The 20,835-nt window shown below is 40.6% G+C and overlaps 1 protein-coding gene across 16 annotated transcripts in view; it reads right to left on the reverse strand.

The window, feature by feature from the left end:
- The window catches only part of RBFOX2 (RNA binding fox-1 homolog 2), a 257,860-nt gene that overhangs the window by 13,309 nt on the left and 223,716 nt on the right, over positions 1–20,835 (reverse strand). For 5 of the 16 annotated variants that reach the window (XM_042469489.1, XM_042469484.1, XM_042469498.1 and 2 more), the window contains 4 exons: positions 17,641–17,694; positions 17,424–17,516; positions 16,157–16,289; positions 9,335–9,377 (listed from right to left, as the gene is read on the reverse strand). In XM_042469489.1, the coding sequence (XP_042325423.1) occupies positions 9,335–9,377; positions 16,157–16,289; positions 17,424–17,516; positions 17,641–17,694 (323 nt within the window). The other 11 variants (XM_042469491.1, XM_042469499.1, XM_042469485.1 and 8 more) reach the window with 8 other exon arrangements.

Below are 20,835 nucleotides of genomic sequence, written 5' to 3' on the forward strand. Positions count from 1 at the left end.
GGTATATGACTGTCATTCCCATTTGAAACCGGTTCTGATCCTACTTTATTGATTTATGTGCCAATAAAGTGAAGCAAATGCAAGAAACCAATTTTTCCCCAGACTCTAGTTTCCTAGTGGTTCTTCTCCCCTTTGTGCTTGTGCTGTGACCTATGGGTGCATTATTATATTTTTTTTAAAAAAATAAAATTGATAGAAGATTTGATTGATTGATTTTGCAGCTACTTGCAATCAGTGAGTCAAGTGGTTGAAAAACTTCTATTCATTTTTTTTAGAAAGATTGATAGGAAATTCAATTAATTGGTTTTGCAACTACTTGCCTCACTGACTGCAAGTAGTTACAAAATCAATCAATTGAATCTTCTATAAATTTTTAATATATATAGCCAGTGGGAGAGATCATCCGGAGACATGGGGAGCAGTGTTATCAGTACGCTGATGACACCCAGATTTATTTCTCTATGTTTCCTACTGTTACAGTGACTAAGGATGGCATCTCTCCTCTGGATGCCTGTCTTGGGTCAGTAATGGGCTGGATGAGGGAAAATAAACTCAGGTTGAAGCCAGAGAAAACAGAGGTACTCGCAATAGGTACCCTTGGCCTGGGGATGGAGATTTGTCAACCAGTCCTGGACGGGGTCACACTTCCCCCTAAAGGACGAAGTTCACAGTTTGGGAGTACTCCTGGATCCATCACTATAGTTGTCATCTCAAGTAGATGCGATGGCCAGGAGTACTTGGTACCAACTTCGGTTGATACACCAACTGCACTCCTACCTGGACCAAGGGGACCCAGAAGCAGTAGTACATGCACTGGTAATCTCTCGTTTAGATTTCTGTAATGCACTCTATTGGGGCTACCCTTGTACCAAGTTCGGAGGATTCAACTAATCCAAAATGCAGCAGCCAGACTGGTCACTAGTACATGTAGGTTTGACCATATAACACTGGTGTTAAAATCTCTACACTGGCTGCTGATTAGCTTCCGGGCACAATACCTTTAAAGCCCTACATGGCTTGGGCCTGAGTTACCTGCGGGAACGCCTCTCCCTACATAATCCGCCCCACACACTCAGAACATTGGGAAATAATTTGTTGGAATATTGTAACAGTAGATTAACCACAAATTCCCACAGAGCATTCACTGCTGCAGCTCCTAAATTATGGAATAGTCTGCTGGAGGAGATCCGTCTTATCACCACCTTAGATGCCTTTAAAAAGGCACTAAAGACGGATCTCTTCCAGTGGACTTTCCCATCGGAGTTGGTATAGAGATGATGACTAAGATTCCCCCTCTCTCTAAGTATGATAATATATGAACTGAGCTTTGAAGATTTTAAGTAACTAATAGGAATGCATAATTCAGTATTAGTATTTTATTGATTGTTCACTTGTATCATTTTAATGCTGTAACCCCGCTTCGATCCTTGGAAGAGGTGGGACATATAAATAAAAATTATTCTTATATGTAGCTCCTAATCTGGGCTGCTCAGGCTGCTGCTAACAGCACTGATGACACACAGATGATTGACATGCATTTTTAAGAGGTACAAACTAGTGGAGATAACAATCGTCCCAAAAAAGAAGCAATTACAAGGGGATAATGAAAAGATCCGCTTTCATAGTGGGAACAACACATCTTTTGGAAGCGATTTACCAACATGGAGTGAAGGTGAATCGCACACCAGTTTAAAGTGGGAATGAGCCCTACAAGTTGAGAAAAATCTGGTTCAGTACTAGTTGAACATTCTATTCCACTAACTAAAGGATGAACATGAGTCTGTGGGCACAGGAATATATTGCATTTGTCTTCTGTGACTGACTGAGAAGCAAGGGATTTTACAAAATAGATAAAAGCTTAGCAGTGCTTTCATTTGCTACTCTATTCCTCTTACCATTTGTATTTATCACTGTTTATTTTCTTAAAAGAATAACTATTAAGTTTGTATCTTATATTTAACCTGCCTAACATGGTTGACAGCAGTGCAACAGCCCAAATAACTATAGATGTGTGTGTATGTGTGTGTGGAAAATTTTCCACAGAAAAATGGAGCATTGGAAAAATTTCCAGAATTTTCCACTCTGTATCACCAGTGATTACTTGATTGTGCAGGGGGTCATTTAATAGGCTGTGCATGTGATATATTTTTATTATTTTTGTTTTCAAAATACTTTTAAACTGTTTAGGTAAGTTATAGGACAGCTCATTCAATTTTTTAAAAAAAACTTTTTAGCATTAGATTTTTAGCTGTACTTTGTTTTAATTAATGTCTTAAGTCATCTTGTATTATACAATACCCCCCCCCCCCCATGGATATCAAAATCTCCAGATGCTCAAGTCCCACTGTCTTCAATGGTGGTATGGCCATGTGGCCATGCCACCATTGCAGACAATGGGACTTTGCCATCCCATCCCCCCTTCAAAAGCCTGTCTTGCTGCTCTCACTGCAGCAGCGGGCTGCCTCTTCCTCCTCCTCTTCCCTACCACCTCCTCCTAATGCTCCTCCTCCTTCCTCCCCAGCTGCTGCTGCCTCCGTACTTGCTGCTCTTCCTTCTTCCCTCCTCCTCCTCCTCCTGCCTCTGCTCTTCCTCTTCCTTCTTCCTCCTCCTTTCACCGACCCCATCACCACTGAGCTTCCTCCTCTTTCTCTTTCTGTTCCATTTCCTTCTTCTTCTTACCCCGCCTCTGTCGCTTTTCCTCTTCTTCCTTCCTCTTCCTCTTTCCCCCTGCCACCACCGCTCTTCCCTTTCCTCCTCCTCTTTCTCGATACCTCCTCTTTCTTTTCTCCTATTCCTGTTACCCCTCCATCACTCTCGCTGCCCCTCTTCCTCCTCTGCCACCCCCATAGGCTTGCCATCCCTGGATGCTCAAATCCATGGATGGCAAGTTTGCAGATGTAGAGGGTGGAATGTATGTTGGGAAAATAAAAATCAATCAGTCAATCAATCAATATAAGTTATTCTAATAAAACTACTTTTCTTATTTGAAGTCAACATGGCAAATACTGCCTAAGGAAACACAGTACAAATGGATGTAAAAAAGAGGAATGTTTAGTTCCCCCCCCCCCAGAAATTATGTGGAATAATTACTATTTTAATGTTATGTCTCTGGATTTTATTAGAGATACTGTATTTCAGAGTGGGGACTGCAGTCAAGAAATCATAATAAGACTAAGAATGGGGAGGGCAGCTATGAGAGAACTAGAAAATATCCTAAAATGTAAAGACATACAACGGAGCACGAAAAGTTAGACCAGAGGGAGGCAACCTGCGGCCTGCGGGCCGGATGCAGCCCGGCAAGGCCTTGGGACCGGCCCCAGCCCGGTCCTGCCGCTGATTGCCACTGGGGCCTTTGGGGTGCAATTGTCTATAGAAGCCTCAGAAACATGCATTTATATAAACATTTTTTAAAAAATCAGCAAATTTTTTCACGTGTCCTCCATTTTTTTTTTAAAAAAGTGTCTTCCATTTGAAAATTTTGTCCTACATTTGTCCTGGTTTATTTATATATTCAATTTTTTTTTTTAAAAAAATATTTAATTATTTATTTTTTGGCTTCGGCCCCCCAGTTGTCTGAGGGACAGCAACCCGGCCCCCGACTCAAAAAGGTTGCCTACCCCTGAGTTAGACTCATACAAACCATTGCATTCCCTATTACCATGTATGGATGTGAGAACTGGACAGTAAAGAAAACGGATAGGTAGAGAATTAATTCATTTGAGATATGGTGATGAAGAAGAGTGATGAGGTTTCCATGGACAGCCAAAAAGTCAAACAAATTTGTCCTAGAGCAAATCAAACCAGAAATCTGCCTCGAAACCAAGATGACAAGACGGAGGATGTCATACTTTGGCCACATCATGAAGACGCATGACTCACTGGGAACAGACAATAATGCTGGGAAAGATGGAGGGAAGCAGAAAGAGAGGATGACCACATGCTAGATAGATGAGCTTTATTAAGGAGGTCATGGGTTTGAATTTGCAGGACCTGAACAGAGCAGTGGAGGACAGGGAGTCTTGGAGATGTCTCATCTACAGGGTTGCCATGGATCGAGAACAACAAAATTGTATTTTCAAAGGAGCAATGGAAGAAGAATGGGGAACCTGAAGCAAAAGTGTCCAGACATGTTCAAAGGATGGAACCAATTCATACTAAATGAAAATTCATTGTGGACAGGCATTCCATGGCAACAAAGCCCTAATTATTATTGCAGATTTCCTATAGTAAAACAACCCCTTAGGAAAAAGGCATCAAAATGACTGACCTTGAGAGTAGAAGAGGGAGCCCTTTTCCTTGAGTTAAAGTTGATTTAATTATCAGCAAAGAATGAACACAATTCTAAAACAGGTATCACTTCATGCCCTCTGCTACAATAGATAATAGCTCTGCCGCTTCTCCCCCTGAATAGTAAAAGGTCACAACTCTAAGACTCCCTGAAGTTTTGTTTTAACGTTCTGTTGATCCCACTGAGCTGCTCACCAGTAGTCGAAGGAAAATATTGCAGCAAGAAGCCGATCACAGCAAAGCTTCAAACACAGATTTGCTGCAAGCATCCTTTCCTTTTACATTTTTTAAAAAATGATCAGGTTGTAGAATTACCAACACATATGATATTCAGGCATGCTTAGATGTCACTGTTGCTGTCCTTGACAACAGTGACTAGTGAGCAGCTTACCTCAAATTGTGCCCAATGTTCTCCTTTCTCGGGTGGGTGGGTGGGGGGTGGGGGGAAGAAATCTACTGACATTTGAGATAAGAAGTTGTGTTCAACATGATTTGGAAACATGAGGATGAGATGCAGTTTGAAACTAGGGAAAGATTTCTTTTCCACCTCAGTCTCTTGAACTAGCATTTCTTATAAAGGAATTAAGGACTGGATAAGGGTAGGGAACGAGGATGGTGTAACATTCATTAAATTTTTAAAAAGTCAAAATAAAAGTAAGCATGCTGACATTTGGAACTAAAAACAACCAGCAAAATCACCACGTTCAGACTCATTTTGGCTAGTTCTATCTATCCCAGCATTCTCTTGGGACAGCAGTTTGCCCTAGCTCTACCACAAGCTTGGTGAAGTACACAGCCTCAATTACTAGAGCGTGCAGCCACAACGACCTGCTATTACAGAAACAGTCAGTCACCACTGAAGTTAACATTCCAAACCTTAAACAATTTCCATATATCCCAAAATGTAAAAAAATAAATAAAAAATTCTCCCACCCTAACCCTGTCTCACACCACAAAATGTTAATAATTATAACAAGCAATAACCCATCTGTTATATCAGAGAAGGGAACAGAGACTCCACTGAGAGATTTAGAGCGAGATGTTAACATTTCTTCAGCTGACTGCACAACAAATGGGAGGGGAAGGAGGAAAAAAATTCATTGGAAAAACAAAGTTAAAAATAGCTGATGTGTATTTTCTGGTAAGCATGCACTGATGCAGATGTGAAATTGTTAATATAAAATAAATGATGCATATGTATGATCACATCTGTGTGATATGAAAGTCTTCACATTCTTATTATGTATGTATTAAATATAACTAAGAGCTGGGATTAAAACACATTTCCTGACATGCTCCTCACAAAAGAACAAGGAGCACAAATATCTAACTGCTGGGGTGGATGATGCCTGCTTGAAATTTCGCAGGGCTAATGCAGAGAATAAGGGGAAAAACACATTTCTTGATTCTTCCATACCTTAGATGAATTTTGGATATGCATGAAATAGACACATAACCTCCAGTGTCAGACTCTGCTCAGCAAGTGTTTCTGGTTTTTAGGGAGTTTCTCCACTGAATTACCAAGTTCCTTAAAACTACACAGAAAATGCTCAGGGCACTTGTAATAGCTCACTTCTTGCAGCTTTACTTGAAGAGGCTCGTCCATTAATTTACTTAACAAGGACAATACTCTTCTGTGCCCGGAAAGCTTCAGGCCTTGCCCCAAAGTGTATCTTGTAAGTCTCTGCAGGCACTCATATTAGGTTACATAGAATACTTAATCCTAATGGCTACAGGACATTCTTTAAAATAATATAGAGTGTTCCTGTCAACCAGTGAAAGGGACAGAGCATGACCAGCTGGTTTATATTTCTGTGCAGCTGGGCAGTATCAAACAGTCTGATTTTGATCTGTAGGTGCCAAATCCTCCAATTTCAGTTAGATAACATACAATGATCACTTTGTTTTCACCTTCAAAACCAAATGGGCAGCTGTGAGCATGTGATGCTAGACACCTTTCTCCTATCAACAGGATAGCCCCCAAACTGTTATCTCAAGTAGGCAGAAGAGCTGGGGTGGTGGTAGGGAATGTAGCTGTCAATATTTAAAGGGAATCACATAGTTAACATGAAGGGCTTTTCATAAAACAGCTGTCTGGTTCAGCCTACAGAGCAATATATGAGATTGACAAGAACTTCCTAAGTGCTGCCTTGGCATGGTAGGAAGGTGGAAGATTAGTGTCATTTAGTCTAGAGTTTGCTGAAAGGCTTGGTATGTCTCCAGTGCTGCTATGAGGTGTTTTAAATTATCCTTTCCCCAACATATGCATACATGGAGGACCCTACAGACTTGCAAGGTTCTCATTTGTCGGTCACATTGGTTACCTTGAGCAAACTGGCAGAAATACACTGAATTTAATCCTATGGTTTTCTGCAGGCCAACAATAGTGACAGGAGTCAATGTAAGTTACAGCACAATGGCCAAAGGTACAGGAAAACAGCCCTTTGGCTTTTTAGGCAGCCCGAAAAATGCCCTGTGGTTTTAGTTTCTGTCTCAGCAACTTAATAAAAACCAGAAACTGTCTTGTTAAGTGAAATAATGTTTTTATATTGAAACTATCAAGGAAGATTTTTAAGCATGGCTATAGTTTGGTCTTGCTCTTCATTCTTCTTGTCTCCTATGCAAAGCTCAGCAAACTAGGCATGCACAAACATAAACATGCACCATTTTTTTAAAAAGTGTGTTGCAGTATCAGGCCTGCTATAGCTGCCTGCCTTCACAGCCATTGTGTGTGTATGTGTGTGTATCTGTATGTCTATATTCCTGACACTGTAGAAAAACACACATACATTCAGCTTGCTGTGTCAGCAGGCCTGTCATCTAATCTATTTTGAGAACAGTAAGATCTTAGTTCTTTTTCTCATATCCTGTGTTACTATCTCTCGAGATACTGATGCTCTAAGAATTTTGTGTGCTTGAGTACCATCTTCTGGAAAGTTCCTTTTTTGCTTACAGAGGAGCTGTACAGATGAGTGGCATGCAGCCGCCCCTTTACTGGCCGGATTGGGGCTGTGGCAACCCCATGCCACAGCCCCAATCCGGCTGCTGGAGAGCAAAAATTAGCCGCAGAAGGGGGTGCCATAGCCCAAGGGGTGCCATAGCTTTATGATACCCCTTCAGTGCTGAGCCATTTGGACACAGCTCCAGAGGGGTGCCATGATGGCATGCACCGTGTAGACTGGTGTGCAACAAAATAGCACCCTGGGGCAGGGCTACAGCATCCAGCATGTGGACGCTGTGCCCTAGCTCTGGCCACAGGCTGGCACAAAATGCCAATCTGTATTGCCTCCAAGTTATATATAGAATATTTTCTTCTCCACGTGCATAGTTATGACCTTCCCCAAGCATGTGTTCACGTGATTCATATGTAATGTCAAGAAGGACAAAGGAACTGCACTGCAAAAACTGGAGGCATACAAAAGTCAAAGAATAACTGTGTTCAAATCATAGTTTGGTCCAGGAAGATAAAATCAGATTGGTTTTCTTAAAAATGTGGCTCAAATGAAATCAAGCCAAACCTAGGAACATGTGAACTGAAGATTATCTCTTTGTATCAGTGTCTGCTAATCTGATGTTGTACTGATTTTTCAGACTACAATTTCCTGAATTCCTGATCACTGGACATACTGACTGTGGCTGATGAGAGCTGAAGTCTGAAACAGCTGGAGGTCATTTTTACTTCCCATCTTTATACGATAGGACAGAGCAATTCCTGAAACCTAAATCAAATGTCATAGCTATGCCCCAGCCAGTGGTGCAATAAAACTTTATATCTTTCCTCAACTGCCTCCTTCTTTGGAGGACTTCATAGAACTCCCAAAGCAGATTCTCTGGATGGACATGAGCTGTAGGGTGATATCCGTCCCACTTTCTGGTTTTCTTATACAACAGAAAGCCATTCCACCAGTGGAAGAACCATACTGGATCACAATGTGTGATTTCAATCACAGAAACTGGTGCCACTGTAACTGTGATCCATCAGGAAGTGACCACAAATGGAGAAAAATGGTTAGCTAGAACTAGCTTAAACCAAACTCAGACAATGCAGGTTTACTTTCTTGGGAGTCATGATCTTATTTATGAACCTTCAGAGTTTCAGAGATTTGTTCCTTTATTGGCAGCTCTGCTGATGAAATCAGAACCTGAATATCAGTTTCTTAAGCTGACAAAAATACTCTGCAACACAATGTAAATGTGTGAAACTAAGTGAAATAGAGGCAACCACAAGGACACTACTGGAATTATGTGCTGTGATTATGACTCTTGGCTTTATGGTGCTATCAACAAACTGCTTATATACTGTTGGCAGTCCTCCTGTTCCAGTAAATAGGTGAAGTTGGTTATTTTGGTAAAGTTTTAAGCCCTAGAATTCAACAGGAGACTCCCAAACCTCTGTGTGACTGATCATTTTCTAAAATGGGAAAACAGGTAGGAACTATCATTTTTTTGTGGGTTTCTCAGGCTATGTGGCCGTGTTCTGGAAGAGTTTATTTACAGTATATACACGACTCACTTCCATGCCAGCATTCTCTGAAGATGCCAGCCACAGATGCTGGAGAAACGTCAGGAATAAACTCTTCCAGAACACAGCCACACAGCCCGAAAAATCCACAAAAAACTATAGATGCTGACTGTGAAAGCCTTCAACTTCACACAGGTAGGAACTAATTCCTGTGTTTTCCTATGAAATGGCCAGTAAGAATGCCTTGTTGAAAGTATGAATAAAGAATAGGCGACGAGAAAAGAAAATATACTTTTTACATTATACAGTAGTTACATATAAAAAGACAAAAAGCGCAGCTGGTTTACTACCCTTCTATTTAGGAAGCCCTCCTATTTGATAAGAAAGTGGAATTTCTGTAGCACTGAGACATATAGGAGTTTTGATCACATGCTCACAAACATATGCTGGCCTTTTTAAATAAAAAAAAGACTCTGTTCCCATCTCTAATTTGGTATTGGAACGGTTAGTATTAATTCAAGGGTTTGGTTTTTTTCACTGCAATCCACAATCTGATTGGTTGGCAGGTCACACTGGCACTCCTACCTGAGGTATTTTAGCGCTAATGATTGGTTCCTGTAAGACTATTCTATAACAGAACACAGGAAGAGCAATTCAAAAACACAGCTGTGGAAGGAAACAATCACACAAAAAGCCCACCAAAGGGTTTACCAGCCTTTTCTTTCCAGAGGATGCAAGCACATTTTTCATAGTAAGGCTGCTCTTGCAAAGCAAACCCAATGTAAAGGATGCTGTCCTAGAAGCTGTATCAATCACTATCTTTCCCCTTCTGCACCCTGGGGCTAATAATCTGAATTTTTAATGCCAAAAAGCAATAAATCCTGTGGGACACCCATTATCCTGAAATTATAGTAGGGTAGGATGACTGCCCCAGAGTAGAAAAAGGAGACGAAGAAAGGGGAGGGGGACAGGAGTGTGAACAGGTCTTAAGAATACTGTTTTCTTTCTTTTATTTGCTCTTTCTTAAAGTTCATTTACTGTAGTTCTTTTCCACACTTCAAAAACCCTAAAGAATGGGATCAAAATTATTATCCCTTTCTCTCTTTACTTCAGTCTCTTGCCACCAACTGAGTTTAATGGGGTTGATTTTGCCTTCTTCGTTTCAATATGTCCTCCTTTTCTTCCTTTTCTGCTCCCTACAGGCACACAAGGATGATGCTCTCTTCACCCCACCCCCTGGCTATTTTCCCACAAAAGCAAATAAATAGCTTATACGTTGTTACATAGAAATAGCACCTATTTGATTCATGCCAATTAAGACAGCAGAAAGCTTAGAAGTTATGACTGAGATATAGTTGTACATTTCAGTTCAGTTGACAATGAAAAGCAATGGGGAAAGCTCAATTAATCTACTCTGAGAGAGTTCATTTGCTGTAGTTATCTTCGCTTCCACACCTAACAAAACCCTAAGGAATGGCATCTTTATCACTTATAGCAAAATGACCAACTGATACCATCAGAACTATTTATATGCCAACAATATTGTGCTGCAGGAATGGTGGTGTGAAGATTTTATATACTAAGAAAATTGCAGTCTGTCATAAACAATTTATTTTGGCTCAGGTATGGGGGGGAAACTCTTCCAAGAAGAGTGGGGGAAATTATCATACCCAACAACCTTTTTTTGCCATTCACATCCATGGCTGTGCAAGGAATGACGCTAAGCAAAAAAAGTGTAATCCATTTGCTCTTCTCACTACCTGACTGGTATCCAGCTGTCTCCTCTGTATGAGGCAACAACCTAGAAGTGCTGCTGGTGGGAGGTACAGGGGGATACTTCTAATTTCTTCACAAATTACAGAGGAGAAACTTACCAAGACAGGAGCGCTAGTTTCTGTAAGAACCTCAAATACATAATGCTTGCAAAGAGCTGAAGTATAAGCACTAAATTAGGACTTTTTATGTTTGGCTGTAATGCCTCTTACTTGCTGTAGCTAGCTTCTGTTAGGAATATACCTCTTTGCAAAATGCAGACTGATAAAGACCAGAAACAATCGAAGGGTGCCCTATCTATTACTTCTTAATAAATTTTACTTATTTTTCAATAGATTTTTTTTAATGAACTGTCCTAAAGTTATAATTGTAACTCTGCTGGAACAATGTCCAATAATGGGGTTTTGGGAGGGTACAAATTTGAAAACCTCCTTCTAAAATATAGATAGTACACTCCTACTGGCTTAACTATTTTGAGGCAGTAACAGTGTCTGAAGAGCACTGACTAACAGGCGCACATGCATCAGACACCAAAACAACCTTCTTCAACTTGGTGCCTTCCAGATTTTGTGCCCTTTCACCATAGGGCATGTTAGTTGGACCCACTGGGAGTTGCAGCCTAAAAATCTGAAGGACACCAGGCAGAAGAAAGCTGCTCCAAATTCTAAGCAATTCTGCGTATCAGACTGGCTGAAGTTCACATGGCAGTGTGTGTATTTTCAAGTTGTGTGTTGACTGATGGCAACCCCATGAATTTCATAGCGTTTTCTTATGGAAGGGATACTCAGAGGTGGTTTTGCCAGCTCCTTCCTCTAAAGTGTGGCCAACAGCACCTGGTATTCATTGGCAGTATCCCATCCAAGTACTAATCAGGGTTGACCCAGATTAGCTTCCAATATCACAAGGGATCTGGGGAATTAGAAGTTTGAAAAGGATGATAACTTCTGTCTTCACACTTTCACTCAGAGAAACTAGGGAAAGCAAACCAAGAGACCCCCCCCCCAAAAAAAAACCCAGCAAAAAAAGCCATAGTCCCATCTAGGGAATGGAGATGCAAGCTGTTACCCTAAAGAAGATTGACCTGGACACTACTTAAAAGCAAAATCATACATTTCCAAGATGGCTAGCATTTACATTTCTATGCTGCACAAAGCTTGGTGACTCTGGATTTCCCTTACGATATAGCTCTTACATAAATCTAGTCTTCAAAAGATAAAAGAAAGAAATGGGGAGGGGTGAGGGAAAGGAAAGATCTGAGGCTAAAGCAATCCTGGTAATTTGAGGAGATCCAAATTATGCCAATCAGAGTTGCACTGATGGAAACTTTAATATGCTAATCATGTCTCAGGTTGATTAGTAGATCATACCTGCATGAAAAGAACACCCAGTTAAACTGAGCCCGGCAAAGATCAAGAAACCCAGGGGCCTCAGGCCTTGCACCCAGGGGCAAGTGCAGTGACAGAGAAACATGCTTGCATTCTTAAATAATGTATATATCCACAAGGAGGAAGAAAATTAAAGTAAATTATATTTGAAAACACAAAAACAAAAACATCAACCAAAAAAAAAAAAAGGCTGGCTTGTCAGGGATTGGGGATGAAAGGCTCCAGTGTATGTACTTACATAGAGGTCAGCACCGTAAAATCCGTCTTGGTAAACCACACTGCAGAAAATCCACACAAAAAGAAAACAAAAAAACAAAACAAAAATAAAAAAGAACAGAAAACACATTCCGGTTATTGAGGACGGCAGCATGCACATGCATTTTACACAGGCAGGTGATGTATGAATCCATAACCTGGACTTTCGAGCAGGAGCAATTCAGCAAGAGATTGTGTGTGCGCACGCACGCTAAACAGCTCTGCATCATCCTCCATGGCATGCAGGCGGGGAGGGCAGAAGGAGAGACAGTATGTGAAGGGGGAATGGGAAGAGGATCAACCTTTGGACTGTACATTAGATTACTACTGTTCTTTCTCTTTAAAAGGGACAGACGCTCTGAATAGGAGAAACATAATCTTAATTCTAGCTGTTAACCTGTAAAAGCTTTAGTTAACCCTTAAACACATGGACAAACTGAGTTGATGTAATGGGCTTCAAGGAGAAGAAATAAATTGTTGGGGAGAGGTTCATGAAGTGCAGGAGTCCACCTAGATGAGAAACACACTGAGAGTTTTGTATAATTCTATATCTTGCAACCTTGTGCAATCATTTCTATTATCCATACATCACCTGTTTTATACCCTGAACGTTAGACATGCGGTAAGATTTGGCCAATCACACAAGCATGCAAAGTATTATTATTCAGCACCTTAAAAATATTGATGCAACACCTCAGAAAGGGCCCCCCAAAACCAATCAATTCTATCAAGGTAAGCACAGATAAATGTAACCAAAAAAGAAATACCCACAATGCATTGCTTTCACAAGCAGAGATAATGAGCTAAAAGGGTTAGGCGATTGAACCAAGGTCCAAGAACTGAAAATAAGGGCAGGGGGATCCCTGACAGTAACAACACATTCCACAGCAGAGAGCAGCACTTGGAGGGTTTAGCTGGACTGGAGCTCTCCAATTACATGTCTTCCAGAACTTCCAGCGACAAAACCTTGGGGAGCTGGAAGCCTCAAGACCTACTGGAATATTTCATGGTATAAACTGCTTTGCTCTGGTAGGGCAGAGGACCAGGGAAGGACAAGGAAGGAAAAGAGGGATTTGCCATAGCCCTGGTTATGAATGCATGCTTTAGCACTGCACAGCTTTCCCCTGCTTTATTCCCCTGGATAGCTGAATGCTAAATTACTCACATTAAGAAGCATTAGTTCCCCATATATGAGATTCTTGTGTGCATGTATCTGGCTTACCAGGCAATGTTATCACAGGCTAGGAGGAAGGAGGCAGTATTACATGTAATTTTTTTTCCATATGCCAACTGGAGTGCAAAATGATGCCAAGCTTCTCCCACTTTGCCCAGAATACACTCACCTATAGGAAGTTACAAACAACAATGCCAGGATAGCTTGGCTATAAGTCGGCCTTTAATCATCAGGGTTCTACAGTGATGCAAGCTACTCTTAAGTTTGAGGATAAGTGGATATCAGATAGTATCCAAGTTCATAAGGGTCACAATCCATTCCCTATGGAGAAAGCTGCATTCAAATTTTGATCTAATAAAATGCAATAAGGACAAATAAGACTTTCTTACACAGAAAGTAAATCAATTCAGCAGGGAGAACAAAACTATATGATAATTCTAAAGGTGTATTATGGGTGGAAGAAAATTTGGGGTCTATCTTTCATGTCCAATGTTGGTTTATCAACTTCACCTTGTTAATAAAATTGTGTTTAATCATTCCAATGACATCCTGAAACAGTGGATTCCAGAAACTCTCACTCTAGTATAGCACCTTTTATCACATTTCTGCTTACATGAATGTCTCCTTTTTCAGCAAATTTATTTCTTGGAGATCATCCAGCTCTTATTATTTATTTTAATATGTACGTGATGTACAGTTGGCCCTCCCTTTTCATGGGGGATCCATTCTGGACCCTTCTCCCCCGCAAAAATGGAGGCTCGCATATATTCAAGCCTCATAGGCTTGAATGGGGCATGCCCCTATGTGTGTGGCCTGGGCGCACACGCGCCATTGGAAATAGTACAGGCTGCCCCTCCGTGGATATTCGAGGTCACGGATCTCAGATCTGCAAGTTAGGAGGGGCAACTGTATAATCTACCTAATCTACAAACAATGTAACAAAGCCTCATCTTCCTCCCAAACATATTTGCTTTACTTATATGTTTTCCTTCTACTGTATATTGAGACAAATAGTACCATCAAAATATTCTAACCAAAACTCCCTCTGCATAAAAAGTTTTCTGCTGTTCAGAATCTCTTCATTCCAACTATGGCAGAAGGAGAATTACTAGTCAATTTTACAAAATTAACTTTCACAGTTCAGAAGAGCTGCTTGTTTTTTCTTGTCTGTCTTAAACCAGTAAGCATTTCAGTGTCAGCTGAATATAGGAGATTGTCTCAAGAGCCAGGTCTGAGGGGAAGCCACAAGCTACACTGAATTTAAATTGCCTCAATCCCACTGAAGCCACAAAGGAAGTTCTCCCAAGAGCACTGCTGGGGGCAACTTCTTTTCTAAGAATATGCTAGCTATTAGTATCAGGGAGAACACCATCAACATGACATTCCTATTACTTTTTAATATATATTTCTATGTACTAACACTTAGATATCCACCACTAGAAAAGGGACACCATGTGACTATTCTGTAGAAGCAATTTTAGTAAACTATCCCAGCGATTCTCCCTGTGTGCATCAGGAAGGATGTTCCACACAGGTACTGTTACTTTACAGAGCAGAAAAATAAAATACACTACCTTCTTCTGTAAAGAAAATAACAACCTGGCAACTGCTCATTGCTCCCAGCTTTAAATTCTGGGCACAGCTATCCACTCCTAAGAAGTTATTTAAATGTTTTAACTAAACTATCATGACCTCAAATACTTCTGTAATATTACTGTGTAACTGTGCAAGATGTGAGGACCACTTTTTGAAGTGTTCTCTTTAAACTGACCACAAAGTCACTTCTAGTTTCTACTTTCAGTCATTCACAGCCAATTTACATATTATATTGGAGGGAGCAAGGAAAGGTCATCAAGTTTCTGGGTGAATGAGGGTGATTCTGGGGTCCTATAGGAGCAAGGGATGCAAAAATGCTCCTGCAAGTCACATATGGTTCACAGTCTGCAGTGTCCATACCTCTAGTTCAAAGTAAAGAAAAAAATAGTTGAATCATGCTCCTAGCATAAAGAAAAGAGAATCATGATCCAAATAATGCACTCTTGCTGGTTTCTCTCCTGCTCAGGTTTCTTCAGAGAAAGAATCTTCTGGGCTTTTGGCTTCTTGTCACACCTTGAAAGCCTTCTTTAAAAAGGGAAGCAACACACACTTTCAAAATCACTGCAACCGCTTGATGTTACAGATTTTTAATCTCTGCTATGGAAATATTCAAAATCAAAAGGAGCAAAGATCAGATATTAATACATGTGTGTCAATGTGCTGTTGTTCCTGCTGTTTGTTTTACTTTTTATGAACTGCACTTCATTTTCCTACCCTTCATGTATCCTATTTTTGAACGTATTTGACAATCTTTGTTTTAACCCTTCTCAACATTTCTCCAACAAAGAAAGCAAATCCATTGTGGGTAACTGTCTTTCCTATATCCTATTCCCAGGCAGTGTGCAATGAAGCTAAGAGCAACATGTGCCACTCCTGGGTCACTTAATTAAACTGGACTTCAGAGAGCAGAAGGTGCCTCACTCCATGGACTCTACACCCTTTCTGTAGCTTTCTTTTATAGGAACACTACTTTCCCAAACCCAGATTATTTCCATGCTGCCAACTGCTACCATATGCTAGAAACATTGGCAAATTAATTGAAATTGTTTCCCTTCAATCATTACCCTCTTCAGACAGCCTTTCCCCCATGCAACTGGGTGCAGAGTGTTCTGGTGTTGGCATATCCTGACTCTCGCCAGCCATCATGATCCTACTTTTTATATTTATCAGTTTAGCTAACTTTCAGATTCTGCAGAGTACTGTTGGTTCACTTTCCACCCTTACCCTGGATAGGCCGGGATGGCTGCTGGAGGTACTGCCCGTACTGCACCATACACTGTGCGTCCTCGGCCCCTCAGATGGGCTCCCCTGAATGCGGCTGCTGTAGTGGCTGCAGTTGGATAAGGAAAGCCAGGAACTGTGAAGAGACAGACAGACAGACAAGGAAAACTGTGAGAAGGGTTACTCTCTCTATCTAGCTTATAACAGCCATCTTTGATTAGAATAATATGCAATTCCAGAGCTGTTCACCAGTCCTGCAAATAAGCATGCTTAGAACCTTGATAATATCACATACCTCTTGCTACACCATGGCCCTGAAAGAAAGGCAGGGTTGCAAAGAGGCCTGGCATGCAAGGGATTAATGCTGTGTCGTGCCTTATTCATCACAAATTGCAAACTGTTTCCCCTCTTCCTTTTCCCTACTTTGATAATGCCATGCAGTATGGTTAGAAAGAGTCCAAGCAGCACAGAGAGTTGCTTTAATATAGGTAGATGACTCTACCATATATTTGGGAATGGGGAACACTTAAAATGCTTCCTCGTCTTACACTGGTGAGCTGACAACAGGGTGAAATGTGTGTGGGCATGCATGTGTGTCTGTTTGTCTGTCTGTCTGTCTTCTAGTCCTACCCAGCCCTCCCCAAGTTTCATTTCAGAAAAGATCAGAAGGTAGACAAAATTAATCATAAAGCACCAGTTTACCAAGAGCCCACCTTCTGGCAAAGGTGACCATTAAGTGGTTCTATAAATATTGGGTCCTGTTTTATTACACTTCATGCTAGAGTAAACTGGCTTAGGGCAAAATGATGTCAAAACCTCAAAAGGCAACTGGGAACACAATGCAATAAACAGATACCCAGAAGGCGCCAGTCAGTCACAAGGCACAATCCAACCCAAGGTGTTTCCAGGCGCATGCCACAAGGGGCCCTCTAGTAGACTCGCAGTTTAGTAGCTTGAATAATATGTACTTTGGAGTGTGGCCTCTTTCATTTTCTTTAGATCTAATGCCAGGGCAATTGGGCCTTTCATATGAACATCCTCCCTTATGGATTCATAGAATCATTATTACTTGGGGAAGTCCCAGCCACGTGGGCATGCAAATACAGACCAAGCTGAAAAGAGTTGTGGCCACTGTTCAGAGAAGTAATGCCTCTCACTGAGAAGGCCCATCCTTTCAAGTACATATTATACAGACTGAAAAGAAGAGGGCTAACAGATCACTGTTTACTCAAGCACAGTAACAATACAGGGGCCAATAGGGGCTACTTACTGATTAAAGGAATGTAAGTGTTAATACCCCCCCTTCCTGACAGGGGCACTGCAGCGTCATTGCCCAGCGAGACATCTGCTTGAAAACTGGATGCTAATTTAGTTTTAAAAAGAATAAAAAATGTAAAAAAGGTTATAAAGAAACAGCAGATTGAGAACACAAGCAAACACCACTGCAGTCAAATGGCAGAAACAGAAGAGTCAGCATTAAGTTCTACCTGCATATAATTCAGGACCATACACTGCTCCAACCACAGGGCTCAGCTTCCAACCTAAAAGAATAAAGACAGATGTGATCACCAAGATCTACTGGAGGAGACAAGCAAAAAATTCAGCAAGTGGCTTCTGCTGCTTATCCCCTTCTGCTGCTTCAATGCAGATTGTTCCTGTGTACAAAGACAGACTATGTTTTCCCAATTTCTCATGTTCTGGACATAGAAGAAGGAAGAAGCAAATACCATCTGATTCTTCTTTGGCAATGAACTCTGCCAATTACTTCCTACAGTCCGAGTACAAAGCTTGCTAGGCTCTGTTCCTTTTCCATTATCATTCTTTTTTAAAAGGCCATGGCTGGAATGAAGGAACAGATTACAGTAAGAAATTATTTTTAAAGATCCTGAAACCTCTGAAAACCTGATTAGAAACCTCTGAAAACCTGATTAGAAGAGGTCACCCATTGTTAGTGTGGTAGTAAACATCATCCTCACTGCCACAACTGCCACTGTATCATCATCCTCACAATCCTTATCTTCACCTAGATTTATACCACACCTTTCTGCCTGAAACTAAAATTAAAGGCATCTTACTCTTGAAAGGTGACAAGAAGTTTCAGCTGGTGGTATGAAAACCAGGTACACTTGTAAGTGTCCACTTCCAAATGTACCTAGACCTTGTGTTGCTCCAAAATGCTAGGTCAACTTTTTCTGGAGTTGCAAATGGTCCACACGCTTTCTGCGTTCAGGAAGGTGGTTGAGGTACATCTATGAACTTAGCTTTGAAAGCTATTCTTATAGTTTTAATATTGTTTTGTTTTTTATGTTTGTTGTTATGTGCCCTAAAGAAGACTCTGACTTATGGTGACCCTATGCTAGGATTTTCTTGAAAAGTGTTCTTCAGGAGAAGTTTGGTATTACCTTCCTCTAAGGATGAGAGAGTGTGCCTTGACCAAGGTCATCCAGTAGGCTTCTGTAGGTGAGCAGGGATTCAAACTCTGGACTCTAGGGAGTCCTAGACCAAATACTCAAATCAATATATCACCCTGGCTCTCATATTACAGAAATGCCTCAAATAAAACATATAAGCAAATATGGGACCTCAGGCATTTCACACAGATGCATCAAGGCTACCATTCAAAATCTGGGCATCTACACTAAGAACCTTGTGCCACTGCTGAAATTGATTATCTTTGGACTGTCCAGGTTTTTGAAATGTGCATTGTAACTCCTTCTGCTAATTAATGATATGTTACTTCATGACAGTTCCTCTTAAAAAAAAAAAAAGTGAGATTTGCACAAAAACTATGCACAGCTCAGATTTAAAGGAGTGACCCCAAACAACCTCAACCTTATCTCTCAGACCAGCTTCCTCAAAACTTACTGAAAAATAATCATGATAATTGCCATGTTAGAAATATATGGTAGTGCACAACCAGAACTTTAATTATTATTCATTGTTTTCTTCATCTTCAATAATTTCTCCTATATTTTTGAGCTGTCTGAAAAAATGTATCTGCAGTAGTATTTTTAAATATTTGTCCGTAGGAAACATAAAAGTCATTAATAAGCATTACAGAAGTCAAGCTTCAATAGGAATAGGTTAACTGCTTGATAATAGGAATGTCCTCATAAAATGAATATAAACCTCTGGGTTAGAGCTATGTGCATTCTGTACTGTGCATACAAAAATGAAAGAAAAAAAACTCTGGGGATTTGGCTGGCTTTAGCCAATATGCTAGATTACATGGTGTCTGTTGATTACCAGAGGCTAGGAGGTAAACATTTCAGTACTTCATGTAGTCCTTTTTTGCTATACTTCAAGGACCATCATTCAGTGTTAAAGCACATAAATGTTCCAGATTTACTCTCCTGTGTTTCTGCTAGTTAACAATGCCAAGCAAGTTTTTGGTCAAAGACCTTGAAGAGCTGCTATTCAGAATGGATGTACTGGGCTAGAAGAACCAATGACCTGACAAGTGCAAGGTTGTCTTTGTGGGAAGGAGACAAAGGACATAATGTACATGACTCAACCATGGTATTGCCAATTCAGAAATCTTTACAAATAAGAAGACGGGGGAGAGACACAAGATTTCAGATAGTCACTGACAATCTAAGTAGACAGTACTCAGCGAGATGGACAAAGGCTCTAATTTGATATAAGGCAACTCCTTTTAGCAATCTTAACATACTGTAAACCACAAGACATTATGCAGATAATGTTGATTTATTTTTTTCTTAGTGCAGAATGGACACAGGGCTCCTTGTGGTTCCAAAGGACCATGTCTCTGCATTACAAGAAGAATTCTTTAGAACTCTGGGTTTTTGTGGAAGCGCAACTATGGATCTACAATCCATGGTTTGTTTAGTATAATATTCAAACCCAGCAACATAAAGGATGCTGGCTTTTCTTTCCCTCATATTTTCTTTAAAAGTTATTTCTTTGGTTTGTCAAGGAAGAGACAAGCCAGGGTGCTAAACCCTACTTGCACAGTTTCAGCATCATGCTGAATGAACTATGGTCAAAAGGTCTTTGCAGCTCACACTCTTATGCCAGTATTCTGTCCACAACAAGCCAGAATTTCTGTAGGATTTTAACTTACAGATGTGAAGAAAGGCAGCCTTCCTGGGAAAGGAAAAGTAATTGCAGGGAATACTCTTCAAGCTCAATCTATGCATGCATAAACCTGGTGCCATCTGTCCTCTTCTCCATTCACAAATACAAGCAATGTTTGTTTGTTTTTTGTTTTTTTACTAGTACAACCAACTGTTTTTCACAGATTCTCTACACTGTAAAGAACCACTGCTAAGGGGTGTAGGAAAGCTTTTCTCCCAAATTACATACTTTATATGAGTGAGTAGCTGCCAATACCTTACTATGGGGGCAGAGGACAGACGGAAATAAGCTCAAAATTGTCTAGCAGACCTTATGGGAAGCAAAGCCCTCTCTCTTCATCACTATAATCTTTCAGCATCACTAATTAATATGTTGAGGTGATTCTTTAAACTACACCATACAGTGCTGGAACATTGCCCCTGTGCTATCATAACAGAGCCAAGGGATCAGTACAAGAATATGGGAAAATAACATACAATTCAAATCTTAATTTACCCACAACTTTGAATGTTATTTGCAAAACACAATCACTCCCTGCCACATATCCAAGTGAACGAAGCAGTTTATTAATTTGGGCAAGATGC

This window comes from Sceloporus undulatus, chromosome 5, assembly GCF_019175285.1.
Source record: "Sceloporus undulatus isolate JIND9_A2432 ecotype Alabama chromosome 5, SceUnd_v1.1, whole genome shotgun sequence".
In the NCBI taxonomy this organism is placed as follows: domain Eukaryota; kingdom Metazoa; phylum Chordata; class Lepidosauria; order Squamata; family Phrynosomatidae; genus Sceloporus; species Sceloporus undulatus.